This window comes from Melospiza melodia, unplaced genomic scaffold (genome assembly GCF_035770615.1).
Source record: "Melospiza melodia melodia isolate bMelMel2 unplaced genomic scaffold, bMelMel2.pri scaffold_28, whole genome shotgun sequence".
Lineage (NCBI taxonomy): Eukaryota > Metazoa > Chordata > Aves > Passeriformes > Passerellidae > Melospiza > Melospiza melodia.
Window position 1 is genome coordinate 6,891,592 of NW_026948600.1, and position 24,960 is coordinate 6,916,551.

Here is a 24,960-nt window from a genome sequence, read left to right on the forward strand (position 1 = left end):
TTACAGACTGACATCCCAACACATAAAAATAATTATGCCTTTCCCCTTAAAAAGAAAATTTACTGAATTCATAAAATTTAAATTATTTTTCCTATTTATAATAGTATTATTCTTTATTTGTATTACCAAATTGTAATATTTATATTTTAAAGTCCATACCTTTTTAGCAAGCAAAAAAATTATTGGTCATTGGTTCTAGAGTAACATAATTCCCTTCATTAATTCATTGAGCACTGTGGCTATTGATTTCTTCTTCTTTATGCTAATTAGTACCATTTAAAATCCTTCTGTGATTTTTTTTATCATTTTCACAGACACAGTAAAAAGGGCCATTTGGGGTCTGTGCAGAACTTTCTGGGGCACATTTGGGGCAGTTTTGTGTCTGGGGAGGGAATTCAGAGAGAACTTGAGGGTCTGGAGGACACTTGGGGGAGCCGGGTCGGCACTTGGAGGGGCACTCAGGATTCCGAGGGACAGTTCGGGGTCCGGGGCAGCACTTAGGGGTCCAGGGACGCCCTTGGAGGTCAGGGAGGTGAATCTGGGGCCCTTCAGGGTCCGGGCGGGCCCTTGGGGGGCTCTGGCGGGGCTCTGTGGGGCGCGGGGCGTGATGGGAGTTGAAGGCGCGGGTGTATTGCAGTTTATCATGGCCGCCGAGCATCACGGGAGTTCAAGGCGCAGCTGCAATGGCTCTCAGTGAAGGCACTGTGCATGACGGGAGATGAAGTCCCGGCTCCAACAGCACTGGACATGCGCCGCGGAGCATGATGGGAGCCGTAGTCCCGAAAGTGGCTCGAACGCGGCGTTTGCAGGCGTAGGAAGGCTCTTCGGGGAAACTTCTGCGTCCGAGCCACGACTTGAGGTCCTCGGGGGAACGCAAACGGTTCGGGAGCACTTGCGGGGATCTTGGGGAGCTCTAACCGGGCTCTTTAGGACGCAGCGCACGGCAGGAGTTTTAGGCGCCGGACGGTGTTCTGAGGGGCTCTGGGAGAGGGGAGGGGAGGGGAGGGGAGGGGAGGGGAGGGGAGGGGAGGGGAGGGGAGGGGAGGGGAGGGGAGGGGAGGGGAGGGGAGGGGAGGGGAGGGGAGGGGAGGGGAGGGGAGGGGAGGAGAGGGGAGGAGAGGGGAGGAGAGGAGAGGAGAGGAGAGGAGAGGAGAGGAGAGGAGAGGAGAGGAGAGGAGAGGAGAGGAGAGGAGAGGAGAGGAGAGGAGAGGAGGGGAGGGGAGGGGAGAGGAGGGGAGGGGAGAGGAGGGGAGAGGAAGTGGCTGTACCGGGCATCTGTGGGGTTGGGAAAACTCAGGGGGTCCGGGGACGCTTTTGGGATGTCCCGAATGGGCGCTGAGGGATCCTGGAGGGTCTGGGGGATACTTAAGGGACAAAGGGGGGGCGGATCCTGGGGTTCTGTGGAGTGCGGGGCATGACGGGAGTTGCAGTCCCAACTCCAATGGGGCTCAATCGGGCCGCGGGGCATGACGGGAGTTGTGGCTACCGTGGGCGCTGTCCCCGAGTCTGCGTTCTGTGGCGCTGATTGGATTCGGGCGATGATGGGCGGGAGTCTCAGCAAATGGGATACTGGATTCGGGCGATGATGGGCGGGAGTCTCAGCAAATGGGATGCGGTGGAGGCGGGAACAGCCCATTCAACTTCTCCAGTCCCTCCCAGTACAGCCCAGTCCCTCCCAATACACCTGAGTTGATTACCAGTCCCTCCCAGTTCCCCCCAGTGTCATCGACACGATGCCCCAGTGTCCCCAGTCCTCCCTGCAATGGCCCCAGTGTCTCCAGTTTGACCCAGTATCCCCCAGTATTACTCCCAGTATGTCCTGGTATGTCCCAGTCTGTCTCAGTGCACCCCCAGAGTCCATTCCCAGTACACAGAGATTCCCCTTCAGCACTCCCCGTGTTCGCAGGTTGTCCCAATATCCCCCAGTGTCACTCCCAGTATGTCCCAGTCTCTCCCACAACGTTCCCAGTGTTCCCCAGTATGTCCCAGTCCTCCCCAGTGTCACTCCCAGTATGTCCCAGTGTCTCCCACAGCATTCCCAGTGTCCCCAGTTTGTCCCAATATCCCCCAGTTTCCCCAGTATGTCCCAGTCCTCCCCAGTGTTTCCAAGGACAGTTTCATTTCTCTCGGTGGCCGTGGCAGCCAAACCCAGCAATGGGGTCAGTGCAGTGCCCATGGCTACAGCCCCTTGCAGGGCCCAGTGCAGCTTGGGCTGATGATCCACCCTCACAGCTGGCCCAGGGCAGCTCTGCAGTGCCTTTGGTGGCACCTGGGGCTGGCACACACCTGAGCAGTGTGTCTGTTTGCACTGGGGAAACTCAGCAGTTTGAGATGGCTGCAAAAAGTACAAAAAGGGAAAACCCCTCTGAGGCTGAGTGCAGCCAGCTCTGCAAGCACAGCAGGGCCCAGGCAAGTGAGGACAGACAGGATGGGGCTGGGAAATGTGGAGCAAGGTTGTCCACACTGGGTCAGAGCTCCAGGCACAGCTTCTGTGAGCAGGCCAGAGCTGCTGAGGAGAGACCCTGGGTCAATATCAATCACAGGATGCTGCAATCACCTCTGCTCTAAAGAGAAATTTAATCAAAGACACCCTTTAAAATAGGAATGTATATTTTATTACTGCTCTTTGAAATCTTTCTCCATAACTGGACTAGGAAAACTTTAATGACCCTCTCAGGGCTTTGCTGTTGTTTACATCAGACTCAGTCCTTGTGAGTGTCTTCAAAACACTTCTCAAGAACTCAAAGTTAAATTTAAACTCCAAATTTTCTTGAAGGTTTAATGGGTCCCACAGAGGGACACGACTGAGAAATTGTCCCCAGGTTCCAGGCAGAGCAGAACGTTGGAGGCAGTGATGCCAGCTGGGGACAAGCAAGGCAAAGGTGTCTCGGTGCTGAGCAAACCTGGATGTGTTTGAGGAATGCAAAGTGTGGAGAGCCTGGTTCAAACATGGCTTAACGAAAAAGGCCATGAAGGTATACAGCTGATGGAAAAGTAAAAGGCAGCTGTAAAGCAGCAGTTCCCAGGCTTGATTCTGTAAATAATTAGGTTCTCAAGCACATTTTTTATAAACAACAAGATTCTCAGACAGTCTTCTCATAACAGGTAAACATTCTGTCCGTGGCTGCTCTGGGAACTGATAGCTGCTCTGGGAACAGATATGAAGGTTTTGAGAACTTTTCATATCACGGTGAGAACACTGGTCTTGGTTTCAATAAACAAGCCACAGGTATTGTGAACAAAAGGAGGGGTTAGAGTTTTCTCTGTAGCCTATCGTGAGCTCGAATTTTGCAATATGCATGAAGTTAATTAAAACTGTTATAAAAAGTGACTGATTTGATCAATAAATTGGAGTCGATGCTGATCAACAAAGATGGGTCGTCTCCCTTCGCTTCCAACAGCAAAGGGCCAAGGCCTGAGCCCCAGCCCCTGGCCAGGCAGATCCTGTCCCTCCCTCCTTGCTCAGGGCTCTTCCCGGGATGGGCACTGGCATGTGGGGATGTGCAATGCCAAGGGCAGGAGCATGGGGCGGCCCCTGCCAGGCTGCTGAGCAGGGACAAGGAGGCAATGAGGCCCCAGCCCTGAAAGGGTCACTTGTCTCCTGCTCCTGCCTCAGGCCCAGGCCCAGCAGCCATGGCCAAAGTGCTGCCCAAGTTGGCTCTGTCAGGGCCTTGCAGCTGCTGCCCATCCCTGTGCCCTGTGCAGCCCAGGCTGTCCCACGGTGTCCCTGCCCTGCGCCTCTGTCCCTGCAGGCTGTCGGCATCCCCCGGCTGCCCCACCTGGCTGGGCCCTTCCTTTGCTGACAGCTCTGCCTCCTGCCTGCCTCTGCCTGCCCACACAGAGCCTGGGGCTGATACCAAAAGGGTTCATTCCATTTTTAGCCGGCCTGTGAACTTTCAGCACAGGAACAAGGCATGCAGGGGCTGCTTTCCCAGCAAGGATGGTTGGAAGAGAAGAAGAAGACATCTGGCTCAAGGGTGCAGGGATTGAGAAAAGAAGGACTGAATCTGGGAACTTGGGGTGGGTTTTATGGAAATGGGTAAGTTGTAATTCACATTTAGGGACTGTATATAAGCAACACACTGGTAGAATTCCATGTCCACATAAGGTTAGGAGTTATCCCATGTTGAACCTTAAGCCTGAATAAATGATTCTCTCTGAAATAGCAATTTAGTGTTTGGTAGCCTTATTCTGATATTTCAGAGATTTGGTGACAGCAGGGCCTCAGAGAACCAAGGAGTCAGCTGTGACACTGAGCAAACTCATGGAACAAAGGGTCCTTTGTGACACAGCAGAACCCCATGGAACCAAAATCCAGTTTGGCACATTGGGGCCACATTGAACCAATGGTCCATTGTGACACTGTGGATCCAAGGAGACCATTGTGACCCTGAGAAACCTCTTGGAACCAAGGGGCCATTGTGACACAGCAGGGCCTGGTGGAACCACAGGTCCATTGTGACACTGCAGAACCTCACGGAACCAAGGTGGCCGTGTTCTACTGCGGAACCTCATGGAACAAAGGGTCCATGGTGACACTGCAGAACCAAGGAGACTGCTGCTGGCAGTGTGAGAGCGCATGGAACCACAACTCCATTGTGACACAGGACGGCCTGATGGATTCATGGGTCCCATGTTAAACTGTGTGGCCTCATGGAACCATGAGCCATTGTGACACAGCAGGGCCACATGGAGCCAAGGGGCCACTGTGACACTGTGGATTCAAGGAGACCATTGGGACTGAGGAACCTCATGGAACCAAGAGTCCATTGTCCCATGGGGCGGGGTGGTCAGGGAGAGCCTTGGAGAGGAGCCCTGACCGAGAAGCAACAACACCACTGCTGTGAAGATCTGCTGTGAGAAAACCACCAAGAAGGTATGAGACTCAGGAAATATAATTATACAACAATATGAATACAACAGATATCTGTATATATTTACATGGCACAATTCTCAGAATAAATTAGTATTTAATCATAAATTGATATTTCTGTGTTTCTATATTGGTAGCACAGGTGTTGCAATTTAAAATAAATTTCATTTTTAAACATAAGTTAATGTTTGTGTATTTGTACATTAGTAGTGTGGGTGTAACTATCTGCAAGAAATGCAATGTTTCAACTGAAGTAAGTGTAGATTTGTGCTACCCAGAGCCATGGGCAGATGTAAATGCTGGAGGATTTTGGCCACGCAAATCTCCGGCCATGCCCAGCACCTGCCCCACCTGCACTCAGGCTGGGCAGGGGAAGCGCAGATTTGGGCTGGCAGCAGAGCCCCACGTTGGCTCAGAACTCGCTGCAGAGGCAGCTGAGAAAACTCCGGGGCTCCATGAGCACAGAATCCAAGCAGGAGCCACCCAGGGAGGACAAATCCCTCATCCCACGGGCAGCTCTTTAGGAAAGTGCTCCAAGTGTCCCCCTGAAGCTCATCCCAGAGACCAGAAGCCAGCAGGGATCCTGATCCAGCTTTGGCAAATGAGCTGCAGCAAGGGGGAGGCAGCAGCGACTGTGACTGCTGCAGGCTGGGGATGAAGGAAGGGCCATGGACACAAGTGCTGAGATGCCCCAAAATCCAGAAGGAGGCTGGAGAGCTGGGAATCAACTTGGCATTTCAGTGCCAAGCTCTCACAGGCACTGAAATGATGGAATCCCTTTGTGTGAAGTGACCTGGAAGAACTGACAGGGAGTTGCTGCTAGGATCAGCAGTAGCAGAAAGCAAAAATGTACAAACACTAGGAGATCATCTAATATTCCCCACAAGTAATGGCTTCAAAAATGATCTCATATATTCAATATATTATAATATTTATAATATGTTATTATATTATATTATTATATATTATTAATTATGTTATATTATATTAGTCAAAATATATACAATATAATATGCATGAAATTTAATGCACATGTATTTTTGGACAATTTTTTTTTTTATATATATTTTCATTTAACATATATGTTTGAAATAGTCTTTCAGCTTGGGAGAGTGAAGATTTACAACAGTGCAAAACCATCTGCCCACACAGCAGTCAGCCCCTGGGTGCATGCATGCACACCCACCCACTGTGCTTGCTCTTCTCAGCATCTCGGGGCTGCTGTTTGCACACAATTGGGATGAATTTAACTCCACAGAGCCACGAGTGGGGTGTCCAGCTTGTCATGAACACTCATGTGGCAATGAACAACACAGAGCTCTCAAATCACATTATCACAGGTTATTTCATTCCTGCTGTCCACTGTGGAACTCTTAAAAGACACAGAAAAGGGGTGGAAAACATTGGCATCATGCTACTGCTGGTATCCTCCTGGAGGAAAATCTGTTGGGTTTCTTAAGGTGGTAGCTTTCCAAAACCTACGAAAACTGCTCAGCACTGGTAGCCCAATTGTGAATGGTTTTCTTGACTTGGCAAAGCTGGGGTGTTACCAATGGACTCCGTCCTTGGTCCAAATCACCTGCCCTCACCTGCAGACAAAAGCACCACCACCACCAGCAGCTACATCAGTCAGTTTTCTCAAAAAGCTGTGTTAAACTTGGGAGAGGAAAGGAAAACACATCAGACACTGTGGATTAATGACAAAACCCTGAGGAACAGTTCCAAAGCAAAGGGCAGCAGCTTCTCTCTGGGCCACTCCTTGTGCCCCAAGGCAGCCGGGCTGCCCTGGCTGCCCAGGACCCTGCGCCCCGCGGGCTCTGCAGAGCTGCACAGCGGGGAGGCAGCTTCGGGCACCTCAGCCCCTGGGCAGGAGGGGCTGCTTGCTCTGCAGGGCTGCCTGGGGGCAAAGCAGGGTGCTGGCCTTCTGCTCCTGGACCCAGCCTGGCCTTGCAGGGCTAATCCTGTTCCCTGTCTCAAATGTGCTAAGGACAGACTTGTTTGTTTCCAGCTCTGCACAGGTGTGATTTGCACCACAAAATACTGAAGGGCTAAGGCCTGAACCACAGACCCTGACTGAAGCCTCAACAACAAGACCTGAGCCAAAGCTGCCCTCTAGGTGACTTTCCCAACCCAATGTTCTATGTACCTGCTCCTTGAACAAGTGTTATTATCAAAAGGATTGTTGCATCCATTCACTGGTGAAACACGTCTCCACCTTTCTGCAGGAGGAAAATGGACAAGGCCACACCTGGCCTTGGTTCCTCCTTGAGCCCTGCACAGGCTCGGGGAGAAAAGCAAGAGGAGAATGACACCAGCTGTGCCCCCAGCAGAAGCTCTGGCACATTGCTCGTCCAGCACTGTCGGAGCCGGGCCACTCTCACAGCGCACTCGGGAGCCTCGTGGCCGCCAAAGGTGGAGGCACCGCAGGATTTCCCGGTTCCCGGCCGTGGCTCTGCAGGACTGGGCTGGGACAGCTTCCCCCAGCTGATGTGCAGCTCTGGATGAAGGGGAAACCATTGGGGTACCTGGTGATGGATCTTCCTTAATCACCAGAAGGACCCTATTGTAATAATGCTGAGGTGCATTGCTTAGCTTATCCTTTCCTGACTCTTTTTTGCACTTCTGCATTACAGGAAATCACATTATTCCTTCAGCTGGTGTCTGTGTCTGCATCTCTGACCCTCCCCACCATCAAAACAAACACACAGCCAGTTTAGCATGAGACCTGCCTCTCTGCCAGCCCATCTCTTGGCAAACACCCCTGGCGGCTGTCTCCACAAATGAAATTCCCAATTTGCTACTTCCTTTTCTGCAGGCAGGTGAGAAAAGGAGCCACTCCCAGTCCTGGACACCTCCAGAAACCAGCTGCTTTCAGCATTCACAACCCTGAAGTATCAACCTCCTTCCTTAACCTGCCACAGAGAGCTCCCACCAAGAGGCCTTTTGTCCAAGGATACCCACAGAAGAGCTGGAGAAGGGAGCAGTTTGAAACACAGCTGCTTCAGAGTTTAAACCTGCCTTTATCAAATGAGCACACACCAACCTGTCCCAAAGGGAAAGCAGGCAGGAAAGAGAAGCTCCTCTCCCACAACAGCAAACTCTGTGCTTCCTTCTGTTCCAGCTGGAGAGTGGAGGCCATGGGCTGTACCTCACTTTGGGAAGGAGCCCTGGGAATTGGCCTGGTCTGGGAGGACAGCAAAAGGAATTTCCCAAAAAGTAGGAAAAGATTCTCTGGAAGCATTAGATTATGACAGTATTTCTGGAGGAAAAGAAAAAAAAATAAAAAGAACTGGGAACTTCAAAAAGTTCCCAGACTGAAATTTGTTTGCCAATACACCAACCCCAAAGTCTCTGTGGTGTGTCAGGAAGCTCAGGAAGGTAGAGAGCATTTTGAGCAGACACTGGATAGAAGCAAGATGCACAACCCTGCATAGGTTGCCTTAGACCAGAAGCATGCTGCCCTTGGGCAAACAATATAAAGAAGTTTGCCAAGATGTACCCCAGGAAAAGAGATGTGAAGCAAGATGTTCTAGGGATGTGAAGAGAAGATATGGGGCAGAATGTTCTGCTGACACTTTTGCCAATCTGTGTACCTGACCAAAGATATGTTAGCTCTTTGTCCTACACGTAACACTTTGTAACCACTTATAAGTATTCTCCCGTTGCTGAACCCTGCATTGCATATAAATGTACCCTGAGATTTGCAATAAACTGAGCATTGATCATTACCTCCATGAAGATTGATCTCTGCCTGCGGAGGGCTCCTTTCTCTATAACCCCTCTCCTTTTCCCCGTCTCTCTCCCATACACCTTGTTTCTCCATCTGGCGTCCGTATACTTTCTTTCTTTACAGGAATGAACTTGCAAGGCTTGGATAAACACCACTGGTGTCCGTCCCCCAGAGCACGAGCAGCTCCCCAACAAGACTTCAAGACTAAGGGACAAAGCTTCCTCCTTCAGCTCTCCACAGCAGCTCTAGGGAGTCTCTCCCCACTGCCAGATCTCCTTTGTCAGTCTACAGTGACAAGTGTTGGCTGCAGGAGGCATTTGCATTGGAGCTCTTCCCAAATGGGGGGAAAAAAAGGAAGAGGTGATTCCTATGGAAATACAAAGGCAACGCTGCTTGGGAAGACACCAGTGTGAGTTTGCTACAGCTCTAGGCCAAAAATCCCTTGAAGAAAGCAACATCCATCCATGGGGCAGCACTTTGGCTTTGATATCAATGCTAACAAAATTGCTTCCCATTCCTGCTGCTGTAGCTGACTCCGAATCACGAGAAATGTGCCAACTCTGCCAAAGACAGGCAGACATAGTGAAATAAAACCAGCTAGTCTGTGGAAAAGGAGACCAAATGAATGTTTTCTAATCACCCCTTTTCATCCTTTTCCCAGCCAAAACAGAGCAATGTCCTTCCTCTCTGTCACCGATGGTGACCCAGGCACGGGATGCAGAGTGGGGATAACCTGCTGTGCCGTGCCGTGCCGTGCCGTGCAGAGCCGAGCCGAGCCGAGCCGAGCCGAGCCGAGCCGAGCCGAGCCGAGCCCGGCCAGCCCCGGAGCTGCCCCGCCCGCGCTGTGCCCGCAGCCCTGGCTCTGCCGCGCGCGGCCCCGCGGGCCCGAGCGCAGTGCTCCCCTCAGGCTGCGCGCCGCCGGCGCAGCCGCGGCCGTTGCGCTGCGGGCGTTGTGGCCAGAGTCGGCGATCGATGCCATGGCGGAGCTGCCGCTGCCCGCCGGGCTCAGCGCCCGCACCTTCCCCGCCAAGCTCTGGCGCCTGGTGAACAGCCCCCGCGTCCGCTCCGTGCGCTGGGACAGCCGCGCCCAGGGGCTGCTCATCGACCGCTCCCTCTTGGAGCGAGAGCTGCTCAGCTCGAGCCGCGCCCACAGGGGCCGTGGCCATGGGCCGGCCCCGGTGCCGCTCACCTTCAGGGCCACGCAGTTCCGCAGCTTCGTGCGGCAGCTCTACCGCTACGGCTTCCACAAGGTGCCAGGCTGGGTCGGCTCGGCTGCGCCAGGCGATGCCGGGGCCTGGCTCCACTACAGCAACCCCTGCTTTCGCCGCGACCGCCCCGACCTCCTGCTCCGCATCAAGCGCCGGAGCGCAGCCAACAGGCAGCGGCCGGCGGCGGGCCGGGATGGCCGCAGGCGCCCGCCCCGCGGCTCCCAGCAGCTCCCCGGAGCGCGGCCGCTGCCGGACGGGCAGCACGGGCGCGGTCGCTTCACGCCGCTGCCCAGGGAGCGGCTGCCGCTGCCGGCCGGGCGCCCGCCCAGCGGCTTCCTCCTGCTGCACAGGGAGCGGGCGCTGCCGGACGGGCGGGAGCTGCGCAGCCCCCGGCCCGGCCGCCTCCAGCAGCACCCCGGGGAGCGGCCGCTGCTCGCCCGGCGCCCGCCCTGCAGCTTCCACCTGCTGCACAGGGAGCGGCCGCTGCCGGCCTGGCGGGAGGGGCCGAGCCGCTTCCAGGAGCTCTACGGGGAGCGGCCGCCGCCCGCCGAGCGGGCGGTGCTCGGCATCCCGCCCTGCCACTTGCTCGGGCTCCACGGGGAGCGGCCGCTGCCGCTCGGGCGGGAGGGGCCCCGCAGCCGCTCGCAGGAGCTCTACGGGGAGCAGCTGCCTCCGGCCGAGCGGGAGGTGCTCGCCATGCAGCCCTGCAGCTTCCAGCAGCTCCACAGGGACCAGCAGCCCCCAGCCTACGACGCACGAGGTAAGAAAAGAGTTGTAGCCTTGTTTTTCCAAAAGGTCCTGAAAAGTGACCGTTTGAAGTATTTTCCCACAAGGCTCTGTCATTCTCGGCCAGAAGTTGTCAAGCCTACTAGGAAGGGGCACCTAGGAGGCCAAAAGATTCTCTGCCTGGTTTTGCTGTGTGCTTCCCGTGATGTTTGATCCACAGCAGCACTAGAGCTCTGTGTCCCACAGCCACGTTGTGGAGCCTGACCAATGTGTTTGGATTCTTGCAGCCACCCCGGGCACTTCAGGGCCCAGCACTCCACCCGGCAGTGCAGCCTGTGCAGCATGGATGGCCTCCAGCTCAGCACAGAACGCACCTGGGGAGGAGGAATGGCCACCAGCAGATCTAGGCCTTGCCGTAGAGAAAATGATTCGGGAGATCAGGAGGTCCCTGTCTGAAAGATCTCCCTCTGTGCAGGTAATTCCATTGGATTGGGATAAAAGGGCTGGACTGAGAGCTTTTGAATGTTGTTACACGGTTGAGAAGCAAAGGCTTCTTTAATTGAAATTACTTCATTATTATTTAGCTATTGAATTATTCTTGGTATTGAATTCTTCTTGGATTTCTAAAAGAGGGGATGAAAAAGAAATGAAGAAGAGGTTTTACTTGCTGGGAAAGAGGAGAAGAGTGTTTGGAGAAGTGGAACTGAAGGCCAAATGTCCCGTGCAGGGAGGGGCATGCCAGAGGTGCCTCTGTTGCAGCTGCAGCAGATGTGGGCTGTGCCTCTTTTGGGTGGGAAGGCCAAGGCAAAGTAAGGGCTGGCTGCAGCTGCTGCTTCCTGGAGCCTTCTACTACTTCCCCATGTGTGTCCTCCAGGCATCACCTTGGCCCCCTGAATCCTGAGTTTAAAAGGCTTGTCATGTGGGCAGTGTTCCCTCCTCTGTGCTCCATGTCCTTTAGGAGTGGAGAAGGACACTTATTGTATCCCTGATATGATTCCAGCAAAATAGTGAGTGATCTTTGGGTTCCTTTCTTTCTGTTTTTCTGCTCAGGGCAATGTTGGTGTTGCCCCTGATTCTTCAGGAGGGGAGCCTGTGAACAGAGCTGCAGCAGAGGAAGCTTCATCTGGCACCGAGAGCTGCAGGAACAGTTCCCAGGAGCCCGAGGAGCCTGGTAAGGACAGAGCCCACACTGGTTTAGAGAGCTGTGAGATGGCTGCTCTGAGCAGGGTTGGTGCTTCCTGGTGCCTTGAGTTCAAATCCTGCGCTGGCACAACCTCCCTGAGCCCTGCCCTCCACGCTTCTCCAGAGGCTCTGACACGGAGTCCTCTGCTGGGGCAGAGAGCAGGGAATAAACCTGACCTTGTGCAAGTTGTGTCACCAAGCCGGGTGTCCCAATTTTGTGCTGAAGTTGGTGGATAAATTTACTGCAGGGTGCCAGGGGAGGCCAGGCTGAGCGACTCTTGAAGGAACAGGGGAAAAAAAAGAGCAAAAAGTCAGGGTAGAAGTCCAAATCACTGACTAAATGTAGTACCAGTCTGCTGGTATTGGTCCTGGCCCACAAGAAAAACAAGGAGCACAACATCAGAGGCCAGCCAATTGAAAAATCACTGTAACTCCAGTATGAGAAGGAAAAGCTTGAATGACCCCTGATTAGGGAGGCCTAAGAGGTGAGAAGGAGCACTTTGGATCCATTCCTAAGCCCAGCTGGTGCAGCCTGCAGGCCTTGTAGGGAGCTCTGTCCCTCCCAGCCCTTGCTGCCAGAGCTGATGGTCGAGTTGGAGCAGCTGCTGCTCCCTGCAGAGGGCAGTTTGTAGATGGCAGGTAATGGAGCTGGTTCAGGACTCAGCTCCCAGCACCTTCAGCTTCAGCCATTTCAGTGAGGACTGAGGTCTCTCTGTCAGCTCAGAGAAAGAACAAGGCTGGGCTTTCTTGTGGCAGCTGAGACTGTCTGTGTTTCAAGCTCTCCTGGGTGCCCTTTGCACTGCAGGGGCTGAGACTTCATTGAGATACTTCAATGTTTTGAAGCACACTTTTGAACCCTTGGAATGGTCCCTGTTCTTTTAAGGGCAGATTGCTTCAAAGTGCCAAGTGAGCGTCTGCCTTTCAGGCCATCTTTGACAGCCCCTGGTAGAAGGACAATTGCTGCTCAAAGGAAAGGTGCACAAGGGCCAATATTGACTGAGCGTTCCCTTTGCTTCCCAGATGCCATCTGACCAACATCTCCAGGAGGGCTGCCCTGCATGGCAGGAAGAGACAGAGGAGAGCCTGTGACCATCAGGCAGGTAGAACTCCTCTGCTTGTAGATATGTTTATAGATTTCTATGGTTATTTATTAGTGGTTATAGTTCCATTTATAGATGATAGTGTTCTATTTATATAGACATTTATTGATAGATCTGTGTAGTTAAATTTGGATATGTATATAGGTATAGATATGATATAATTATATTTTATAATATATTTACATTTGTAGATTTTCAGAGTTAGATTTTTCTATGTGTAGAGTAAAATATTTATATATATATATGAAGTTACATTTATGAATGTGTATAGTTATATAGTAAGAAGAATGTTTAGATGGAGAGACAGATGGAAGGATTGGTGTTTGTGTAGGCCTAGGCTGCATTTGTAGCTCTTTCCCCCCTCAGCTGCATTTTTCACCTCTTGCTTTTCCCCCGGTGCCCCCTGTGTCCCCTGTCCCTGTGCTGGGTCCGAGCTGGCGGCCGGGCCGGGCGGAGCAGCACTTCCAGCCCCGGCTGTCCCTGGAGCGGTGGGAGCTGCCGCTGGCCCCAGGCACTGTCCCTGAGGAGCTGCTGAAGGACGGTGAGACTGAGGGGACTGAGGGGGCTGTGGCGCTGAAGGGACAGTGACCCTGAGCTGCTGCTGGGGCTGAGGGCTGTGGGGCAGCCGAGGGCCTTGGTGGCACTGAGGTGACAGGGAAGTGGCACAGGCTGGCAGGGTGGTGGGTCTCAGGGGACGGGATGGCTCAGAAGGGACTGAGGGGGGTGAGAGGAATGTGAGGGGCTGAAGAAACTGAAGGGGGCTGGGGCTTCACCGAGAGCATGGCGGGGATGAGGGGATGGAGGGGGCCAGCAGGGAGCACAGAGGGCTCCGGGACTGCAGCTCTGCCAGGCCTTGGAAGCAATTCCAGAGCCTCCACTTTTGCCACAGCTGCCATGAAGACCTTGAGGACAGCCGGAGACTGACAAGAGCCAGCAGGGAGGAGCTGAAGGCCAGCAGCGAGAGAAGTGAATGGGGACCTGCTGCTGCCAGCCTGGAGAGAGCCCGGCTGAGGCCACAGGCCCGGGGAGGCAGGTGGGGCTGAGGCTGCCGTGGGCTGTGGCCGTGGGCACTGCCCGGCAGGGCAGGAGCGGGCCCTGCCCGTGCTGGGGCTGCTCAGCGCAGCTGCCCCGGCTGGCACAGGGGCTGTCCTTGGGCAAGGCAGCTGTGCCGCAGGGCCCGGGAGCTGTGCCGGCTCTGCCGGGCTGCGGGACAGTCCCGCCGCGGCTGCGCTCACCACAGCCCGGCCCGCCCAGCTGCTTTCTCCTTCTGACCCCCTGGGGAGGCTCTGACATTTCCTCTTCCCTAATGGAAGTGCAGCTGCTGCCAAGTGAAACGTCCCCATACTCACTCAGTGTTCCCTTTGCTTCCCAGATGTCCCATCTGCTGTCCCTGTCCCTGTCCAGGAGAGCTGCTCTGCACGGGAGGAGGAGACCGAGCGAGAGGCTTTGAAGATGGGGCAGCTGGGATCCCTCTGCTTTTAGTGTTCTTTACAGATACATGGACTTGAACGTAGACAGGGATTATTACATCTGTATTTCTGTATGTGGGTTGCTATTTATATGGATTTATTTCCATGTGTATATTCTTGTATTTATGTATATTTATTTTGTTATGAATGCATTCTATTTGTATATATACATATATGTTTGAAATTACATATATGTGTATCAGTTTATCTCTGTATACATGGATATTGTTATATCTGTGTTAATATCTATTTCTTATGGGTACAGTGGTGTAGGTATCTCCTTTGATATGATTTTTGTTATATGGCTTTTAAAATAGGAATATTGGTATTTGTATAGGTATATAAGTCTATTTGTATAGGTATATTTATCTGTTTATGTATGTAATTCTATTTTCATATCTATGGATGTATTTTTGTATTCCTAGATGGGATTAATCCTTGTAGTAATATGTAATAAATTAGGTTGTTAAACGCCTAATTGATCTTTGTGTATAGTGAGTTTTTGTAGAGGTTGACAAGAAATTAACTGAGGTTGGTATTTGTATATTATTACATACACAGGTTGTAATAATCGAATAAATTCCAGTTTTTAACCTAAATTGAGATTTGTATAGTATAGTTCTGTATTGTCAGTGTGGGTGTAGCACTTTGTAATAAATGACATTTTTCAACTGAAATTGATTCTCGTGTATTTGTGGATCAGCAGCGTGGCTGTAGCAATCTGCAAGAAATGCCATTTGTTAGCTGTGATGGGTGTTCTGACATTTGTGCTACCCAAAGCCATGAGCAGGTGTAAATGCTGGAGGATTTTGGCCATGCAAATCTCCAGCCATGCCCAGCACATGCCCCACCTGCACTCAGGCTTGGCAGGGGAAGCGCAGATTTGGGCTGGCAGCAGAGCCCCGCGTTGGCTCAGAACTCGCTGCAGAGGCAGCTGAGAAAACTCCGGGGCTCCACTGAGAGTAGAACTCCAAGCAGGAGCAATCCTGGCAGGAGAAATCATTCACAATGAAAAAAAGAGAGAAAATGTGGCAAAGCAGATGTGGGGATGCTCTGTGAGGCTGATAAAATGCTCTGAATCACCCCTGCCTAGGCACGTCTTCTGCGAAAAGGTTTTGTGAAAAACTGAACACCTCCCATAAAATACAGACTGCTCTTTCCCCTTCACTTACCTTGCTGTGTGAGTGGAGACACTCTCTCCTCATCACTAAGAATTTTTGCCCTTCAGCACCTCACATTTAATCAAAGATGATGTACTACCTTGGCATCATCAGTGAAAACGGCCCTGCCCTCGAGGCAGTGTTTGCAAAGTCTTCCCTCCTCCTGTCTCCACGTGTGACAGACAGAACCATCCCCTTCTGTCCAAACTGTGCCTGAGCTGAGTGAGGGCTCCAGGAGCTCAGGAGGGTGCAAGAGCACCGCATGTGGGAAGGTTTAGCAAAGCTTCCTAAGCACCAGTAAACTCTGGGTTTGCCAGTCTTCCCCTGCAATATTGTCCTATTCAAGAATGATCTTGGAGGACACTGTGCCTCCAGCTCACACAAGAAAAGTTTGTTTTCTTCAAGGATTGAATAGAGGAAAATAAAAATTGTGGTTTTTAGAGTGAAATTCGGGGGGTGGTGCAGCTGGGTTCGCTCCACTATTTGCTGTGGAAAGTAGGGCAAAAGCTTTAAATTCCCAGCAGAAGCTGACTACCAGCCCACAAAGACCTGAATGAGGCCCAGGTGGGCTTGCTGCACGCTGGTCCAAGGGAAAAGCTGGAACAAAGTCCCCTTTTATTGCAGATGGAGTCTGTACTGGTGTCTCCAGGGCGGTCTGTGGTAAGACACGGCAATCCAGCCAGAAACTGTGGATATGAGAGTTCCAACAGCAACCTGCTTCTCCAGGGTGAGGGACGAGGCCAGCCTGAAAGCCTGGAAGGTGCTCTGGGCACTGGAGAAGGCCAGGCTGTCCTTGAGCAGGGATGGCCTTCAAAGGGGACCTCACACCTTGTGCTGCTGACCAAGAGCAGCTGGTGCCCTTCCACAAAATGCATCTTTTGTCCAGCTCTTGGAAAATTCCAGCCAGCAACAATTCCTGCTGCTCACACCAGCCCTTTCCAAGCAGGAGGAATTTCAGCAGCAGCCTGACAGCTTAGTGGCAGGAGAATAAAATATCCAGCTGAGCGTTATCAACTCTCTGTCAGAAGCCACATCCTCAGCCCCTCATCTCCTCCAGTTGTCTCAGACGTGGAGGAAGCAGCAGGAAATCTCTGATCCTGGAAGGGAAAGCAGAACGAGAAGAGGCAGTGGCTGATCCCTGGGGCCTTGGGAGCAGTGAGAGCCATCCAAAACAGGATCTCTGCTGGGCTGTGGAGATAAGAGTGACCAATCAGCAATGTTCTGTGTGAGACTGGAGCCATCTGTGAAAGTGAACATGGAAATCTGACCTTGCAAAACAGAGGAAAAGGTGTTTTGGGTATTTGCCAAACCTCGCAGGGGCTCTGAGCCACCTGGTCTAGTGGAAGGTGTCCCTGCCCATGGCAGGGGGTTGGATCTAGAGGGTCTTTAAGGCCCCTTCCAACTCAAGCCTTTATGTGAGTCTGAATTACAAACCCACAATGACAAAGAGAACACAGCAAACCTGGCCTCCACTGCATTATTGGGGGTTGCTGCAGTCACTTGTGTCACCTGGAGACTGGTTTGGATATGAAGAAATTTTCATGGTCCCAAAGTATTTCAGTGTGACTTTCCTGGTTCAGGGCCCCAAAAGATGCCAGAACAGATTATCTGCAAGCACAGAATTGGTTAAGCTGCCTGTGAACCTGGTGGAAGAAGTGTATTCATGTTATTGCAGCATTTACCCTGTACAGGTGATATTTGGTTTCCATTTTGAAGATGCAATGTTCTTGCACAATGCTTGTATATGCAGAAATACTGGCTTTAAATCCTAATTCCATCTTCACACAAGGATGTGTAATCCCTCAGAAATGTTTAACACAGAGCCATATTAGCTTTGGGCTGGGTGGTGTGGTTTGTTTAAAGTGTGTGATGAGTAATGGCAGCGTTAACAAATACCACTCTTGTTAATTTGGGTCTTCCCTTTATCAACCCTGTTGCTTCTTTACAGCAGAGATTAAATGAAATTCCTTCATACAGATGAGAATTGTGCAATTCAGGCTGATTAAAGGGGAAGTTTTCTGTTATTGTGAAAGGACTATTTAGATAACCTGTTTGCTGTTCATCCTGGAGGTGCTTTGCAGTTAAGAGTGAAAAGGAAAAGGACATTTCTCTTAAGAAGTGTCTTGAAAGAGCTTTTTGTATTACCAGAAGCAGCTACATTGATATTGACCTCCACAATTAGAAATGCACAACAACCACTTAGGTGACTTAATCTGGCCATGACTTTTAGCTGCAATTCCAAAATCTCATCAAATATGTTGCTATCCTTTAAACAAGGAAGGAGAGCACAAATACCAACAATTCTCATCAGCCTTCTGGGTTGGAAAGACCATTTAATTTATGCTCCCTTAGCTGTTAGCCTAAACCCTGCTGTGCAAACCTTACGTCTGTGTTGGACCTTATAAACTTCTTGAGCATCAACTTAGGTGCAACCCTGCTACAAAACCCTTCAGGCACCACACTGATTTAGAGTGGCAGGACTTCACTGTTCTAGCAGAGAATTTTATTTACTTGCTCCTGCAAGTCATTTCCAGAGCAGACGTGAAATCAGTGCTTTGCTATCTGGATGTGATAGGATTTTCCTCCTGTCCCAACACACAACAGGGGAAAAGATTTGTTTCTATTATACCATTGCATCTAAATCTTTGGTTTGAGAGCAAAAGGAAAATGTTCCTTTAAGAAGTTCTGCCCGGACTTTTTGGCATGAGGACAAGCTGTGGTGTGCTGGCAGGAGCAGCACTGTCCCTGTGGGTGCAAACCCCCTGAAGGATGAACAGGCTGCTGTCACAGGGGCCACACCTGCAGCATGAAAACCCACCGTGCCACTAACTCGATGCAAACTGAACACAAGTGACTCAGCTCTGCATCCTCAGCAAGGACTTGCCTCTGCAGAGATGTTACTGACAGACTCAGCTCTTGTTTGCAAGGGCTGTTAAATTGTCACACAAATCAACCACCCCTCCCTCTCTTGTCCTTGGCGTCCGGCTGCTGAGCTGCTGCTGAGAAAGAAGAGGCAGAGTCCTTCAGGGCAAACGGGGACTTTCCAATGGGCAGAAACTTCCTCCTTTGTTTTGTTTTCAGTGACAACAGAGGGGTTTGTCTTCAGTCCCTATGTCAGCAGGGAAATTGTGCCTGCCCATCACACCTAGGATCTGAACAAGCTGGATTTTTATTGGTGTAAAATCCACAGTGACCTGACCTTCTGCAGGAATATGGAGAGAAGAGTCAAAAGCGATTCCTGGAATGTTGCAATAAGCAGAAAGTGGTATTAAACATATATAGATAAAAAGGCATAAAAACTCATAAAAGCTCATATGGAACTGATTTAAACCTAATAAAAAGAGGCATTTTATTGTAATAAAGAGTGAGGGTTGCAGACCACAGTGTGAGATATAGCTACTCTTCATAGTTTAGGAAGGTTTATTAAACCTCATCAAAAATACAACAGAAGACTGAATAAAGAAAAAAAGTTACAGCAGCAGGAGCAAAAGATTTTCCTTGCCATGTGCTCAGCCCCCTCACACTGGAGACTTTCCCTGTTTAACCCTTTAACCCCTCCCAAAGTTTTGTCCATCAACCCCCTCTTTGCTGTCCAGTGGTGGAGATCTCTTCCTCAAATCCTGATTGGGGGTCAAGTGTGGCCATAGCTACAAGCCAGCCCTCCCAGATGTCCCAACCCCTTGGGGACATCTGGGAGTCATAGTGACAAGCCACCCCTCCCAGCTGTCCCTTGATAACCACGGGATGGAGTGCAGCATAACTATAAATCTATAAAACTTTTCTTAACCTATATATATGATATTTTTCTATTAATTGTGAGAGTCAATCATCACATGACTCATCTATCACAACAGGAAAAGCAGTTTCTGGTGGGAGGAACACTGGTTTTAAAGGTAGGACCAGCTCATGAGGTTTGATTTGTTCCCTCTTTCAGATTACAAGGAAGTCATGGTGTTCCAGGGTAGAAGCTGGTCCCAAAAGTTTGAGAACAGGGTGTGATAAGATCACCAGGGTATTTTATCCGTATCTAGGAAGAAGCCCTGCAGAGCTTCTCTTTACCTTTGACTGAAAGTAGAAGTCCTGTTTTTACCAAGAATTTTGATCTCTTTGTGTTTTGGAGAAAGAAAAAGGAAACCCCAAACCACCTGAAGTTTACATTGAGGTGAGGGGTATCACAGAGGGATGAGGGCTCACCAAAGCAAGAGACCCTCCTGAAATTTAAACTGTTCTTTCAATAATAACAATAATTTCTCAGTACATGTTGATTTCAGCAGGCACCAGATTCCCTCTTCTTGTTCTGGCCTTTCACATATCACTAAGGGAAGGTGAGGCTGTGTCATTGTCATTCGGATTTTTAATTCTTCAGAAGTCAAAACTGAATTCAAGTAAAGTTCATTAAACTGCAATTTACATATATGATAAATAGGTATGATTCGTGCTGATAAAAATTGAAACAGCAATCAATATTGATACAGTAATTGATATTTGAGAATAATAAAATAGTTAGAAGTTGTAATGCCAAAGAAGAGAGGGAGAGGAGGGGCTCCACCCCAGCCCCCCCCCCCTCCCTCCCAGCAGATGTTGTCAAGGACCACAGGAAAGAAGCTGAAGATAAAGTTGCTAAAAATGAGCAAAAACCTGGTTGGGTCCCAGAAAATGCTACTTATAAGGGATTTATTGCCTTGATATGTAGATGCAGTGTCGACGGAAGGGAACCAGGACATCAATTAGATCATCACAGGCTCAATTTTATTGATCAGTACGGCGGGTTAAATACAGTTAATAATGAGCTTCATACATATTGCAAAAGTTGAGCTCAGGATTGGTCAGCTTACATATCAGCACCTACGCCTACTTCTACATTCCTATGGTTCTACTTTTGATACTTTCTACATATTCTTAGGATATATTCAGGACTAATCTCTACTCCCTATCCTCATGTTGCAGCAAGGTCACTGCTGACTTTTCCTTTCAGCTTGCTGACTGCTGACTTTTCTCCTTCAGCTTAACCAGCGGCATTATGTCAGTATGGCCTTTCTCAGCTAACCAATTATTAATAATACTCTCCACAATGCAGTGATACGTTAGTCTTGGCTTACATTGTACTGGCTTGGTGCGCGTGTGTAACCCAAACATGAATAAAAGGACACAGAAGAAGACTACAGAGCCTTCATCAGTGACGACCCCCAAAGACTCGTGTGACCACCAAACTGAGTGGTGGCACATGTGTGGTAAAGGTGGTAATGAAGGCGGAGATAGAGATATGACGAACCTAAAATGGGAGGAGATGGTATTGACACATGGCATATAAGGGGTGATTTTCACTTAGCAAGCTTGTACGTGATGTTGCAAGGGTCCCAGAACCCTGCCCTCTGTACCCTGTGGTTATCTTTTGCTTATGCACTATTATTGGAACCAAATTATCCCTTATTTTAATAAAATTATATTGTATCCAATTTTATATTTTTTTTATCTATTCAATTAAAATTGTTACTAATTTTAATATTGTTTGGGTTTTTTATGATAATTGGGCAAACATAACAATTTTGGTGCCGACATCCATGACTCTGTCAACTCCGGGGAGGTGGATAGTTCCTGGGAAGGAGCTCCCCACCAGAATTTTAAGTGGTCCCAAGGCTAGACCACTCTCCCTTGGGAAAAGAGAGGTTTTATTACAATAACGCATAAGCAAATTAGTTTTTAAGAGCACGCAAGAGAGGCTCCCATCAGAGTGCCGACTTATAGGAGAGAGACTATCCATAGAAAACTGCTTTGTGCACGAAGACCCTCGTGAGAAAAGGAGAATGTGAGTATCACGAGGTTTTGGGTCGGGGGGGCGGCTGTATGCATGTGTGAGTGTGTGTGGAGTGTCTGAGACGGGGGCAGGGCAGTGCCAGACCCCCGAAGTGAGCGGGACCTCCCAGTACTGCGTTTTCGTGCCCTCCGAGAGGACGCTGGCCGGGAAAGGAGGGAAGTGAAAAGTGAACGAGTGGGGACCCTGGGAGGGTTTGACCCAGGGGGAAGGAGGGGATCCCTGGTCCAGGCACCTGTGGGAGGGTCCTTGAGCAGGAGGGATTGACTCAGTAGGGAGACTGAGAAAGAGAGTGAATGAATAGGTTCAATTTCCTTGGAGGGGTTGGTAGCAGGCAATTTAGTATGTGATTAGATGGTGAGAGGACGGGGCTAATAGATTGAGAAAGAGGGAGAGATAGGAGTGGAACAAGTAGATTGCAGAGGGAGAGATAGGAGTGGAACAGGTAGATTGAAAAGGCAGTGTGACAGAGTAGTAAGTGAGGAAGTTGAGACACAAGGTGAGTGTGGGAAACTAAGGCTCTCCTGGTACCGGGGATTTCTTAGTTTGCTGCTGCCAGAAATGGATCAGGGAAAGAGTAAGTTCCTTGACCCAGGGGCTGCGGATTGTAGGAAAATTCGCAGAGGTTTGAGGGATCTGAGAACCGTGAGGGGGGTTCTCAGAGGGGGGAGCATTCCTCAGGACAGACCACTGGGGATGATAATACGGTTTTGGGATGAATGAGAATCCCGAAGGGAAGAAAATCAAGGAATTCAGAGGGCAGTGCCTAAAGGACATAATATAGGCAAAGCTTTGAGTGAGCATCAGAAAAAATATGAGTCGCCAGCAGAATGGTTAAAAAGATTAAAAAGAGACTTGCAATTCTATTCAGGTATAGATACTGATACTGCAGTAGAGCAGGTTCTGTTAATAATCCAGTTTGTGACCAGATTTTGCAGTGACATCAGGAAAAAGCTGGAAAAATTAGAAGACTGGCGGGACAGGGGACTTCAAGTATTACTGAGAGATGCACAAAGGCCATTTGTAAAGAGAAATGAGAAAAAGCAGAAAACAGATGCCAGAATTTTGGTTGCAGCAGTTCAAGAAATGCAGGCAGCTTTGAATACAGAAAAATCTGCAGGGAAAAACAAACAGCGGATGTCAGGATCTAATTTTAGGAACACAAGACCTGTGCATTTTTCCTGCCACAAGAAAAGACACTTAAAAAATTCTTGTCCTACTTGAAAGGATGCGGGACCTACCTGTTTTTATTGTCATAAAAAGGGGCACCTGCAAAAAAATTGCAGAAAGAAACAGCAAGATGAGAAAACTTCTCAGGAGAATCAGAGAGGGCAAGAGTTTTTTGTTTAATGAAGAGGACCGAAATACAATCAGAAGAAGCCTTGATAATAAAACTAAAAGTAGGTCCTCAGAGCGAAGAAGTTATATTTTTAGTCAATACAGGAGTTTCTCAGTCCACAGTGACAAAATGGCGCTAGGAACACAGGGTTTATATGGGGGATAAAAGGGTCTTATATGCAGCAAACCAGGACCAACAGGGGAAAAGACAGGTGAGAACATCTTGGGGTAGTACATATAAGGAAAAAAAGAAGTTCATGATACCAAGAAACCCTGTTGAATCCCCAAAGGCCTACAAAAGCCTTTGGGCAAGATCATTGCATTTAGAGGAGTGTCTCACTTTAATTCATTATCTTTGCACTTAGGTATTGCGGTTCCAGTGGTAGGCCCCTGGACCTCCATAAAACTACTACTTCCTGAGACTTCATTGCTGGGTGAGGAGCTCAGTTGTGCTGAAAGCAGAGGCCTGTCCCGGCCGCTGTCACCCGAGTGGGGCCCAGGGGCCAGTGACCGCTGCCAGCAGCAGGAATGCGGGCATGGCGAGGATGCCCTGGCTTGGCTTTTGTCTCTGGAACAATGCGGGCTCAGGGCAGTGCAGAGCAGGCTGGGAAGCAGAGGCGGGAGCCTTTGGAGGCTGCAAGCCTTAAAGATCAGCCCCTGCAGCAGCCCAGATGCAGGTGGCCCAGTTGCCAAGGCAGAGGGGGGCCTTCAGAGCGTGCAGGTGGATTTTGCATGGCTGTGGCCTGCTGCCGACTCTGGGCCCAGGAGTCCCTGTGGATGCAGCAGGAAGGGTGGCTGAAGGTTTGCTGGCTGCTTTGATGGCATGGCTGCAGGGGCCAGTGCTGTGAGAGCCCCCTGTGTGAGAGCTGGTGAGAGCTGAGCTCTTGGGGACAGCGCTGTGCCCCAGGCCAGGAAGAGCAGCAGTGCCCAGGGCCAGGAGTGGTGTCAGTGGGAGCCCCTGTGCACAGGGACCCCCAGCCCTGGGGTGGCCGTGCCAGCACCTGCAGGGACCTCCATCCCTGGGAAGGTGGAACAAGTGGAACCCACAAGTGTGCAAAGGCTGCCCGTGCCCAAAGGAATGGCCAAGAGAAGTCAGGTTTGAAAAAGAAACGGGATTTATGTGCCGAAAATCAGCAAATCTAGGATTTACAGAACATTTTTTGCTATGACAATCGTTATAACTGTAACAACAACAATGTAGAGAACATATTTACATGAGATCCGAGTGGCTAACAATCTTCAAAACATATTTACAGAAAACTTGCAACGTAGAAAACATATTTACAGAAATCTTCAAAACTTGCAAACGTATTTACAAACGCGTGGCATCTGTGCCATCATGTGTATCAGTCCTGGAAGAAAGGAAGCAGCAGAGCTGGACTCAGCTAGCAGCACTGGGCCCAGCAGGGCTGGGAGCTGGGCCCCAGGGGCTGGGCTGGGGCTGGCAGGGCTGGCGTGGCCCCTGGCAAGGGCAGGGCTGGCCGGGGCTGGTGCTTGTGGCAGACCAATCCAGGCCCCCTGCGGGCACCGTGTCCCTGAGCGGGGCCATCCAGCCCAGCCCCAGCCTGGCGTCAGGGGACCCAGTGTGTGTGCGGGCAGGGCGTGGGAAGCATCTGCCTGTCTTACCTGTGGGGCTCCATCTTCATCCAAGGACCATGGGCTCCTCCTCATTCTCCTCATCAACTTCCATGTCCTCGGTGTTATCCTCCTCATCTACGTCCATCTGCTCGGTGGTCTCCTCCTCATCTACTTCCATGTCCTCAACATTGGAGGACATGGAAGTAGAGGAGGAGTCCACCTCCATCATTTCTTCATCATCCAGCCCCTGGTCCACATCCATCTCCTCCACAGTGTCTCTGTCAATCTGCAAGGGGCAGCACAATCTCCCAGTGGGCTTCCTGTCCCACACCATCCATTGCCACATGGCTGCAGCCTGCCCAAGCCGGGTGCCCCCTGCCTGGCATGGCACTGTACCTCCATTGGCACAGCAGAGCACATTGTACTGGGATTGGCACTCCAGAGCCGGTGTCAGGGAAAGCCCAGGCAGCAGAAGCAGCTCTCTGCTGAGGGTCAGAGCACAGAGTGAGTGGCAACTGACCCTTGGCAGCCGGTGAAGTGTCTGCTGTGCTCGTTTCTGGGTCCTGGACGTTCCACCTGGAACCCTCTGTGAGCTGTGATGTCACTGAAGTTTCATGAGCGCTGTGCAGTGGGAGATGGGGATGGCAGAATGATCAAATCTCTGAATGATTTGGCTTGGAAGGGACACTAAAGATGATCTGGTTCCAAGATGAGCAATGTCTCAGGTTGCTGTGGCCCCTGTCCCACCTGGCTTTGGACGTTGCTGCGGATGGGGCATCCACAG

The 24,960-nt window shown here is 50.6% G+C and overlaps 2 protein-coding genes across 2 annotated transcripts in view; one reads left to right on the forward strand and one right to left on the reverse strand.

Annotated features, from left to right (window-relative positions):
- The window catches only part of LOC134433877 (zinc finger protein OZF-like), a gene marked incomplete at its 3' end in the record, with an annotated part of 163,448 nt that overhangs the window by 10,908 nt on the left and 127,580 nt on the right, over nucleotides 1–24,960 (reverse strand). The window lies entirely within an intron of this gene.
- LOC134433960 (fructose-bisphosphate aldolase A-like) overlaps nucleotides 1,467–24,960 on the forward strand; it is a 63,677-nt gene continuing 40,183 nt past the window's right edge. Inside the window, exon 1 of the mRNA XM_063182645.1 lies at nucleotides 1,467–1,487. Coding sequence (XP_063038715.1) covers nucleotides 1,467–1,487 — 21 coding nt within the window. The remainder of the gene's footprint in view (nucleotides 1,488–24,960) is intronic.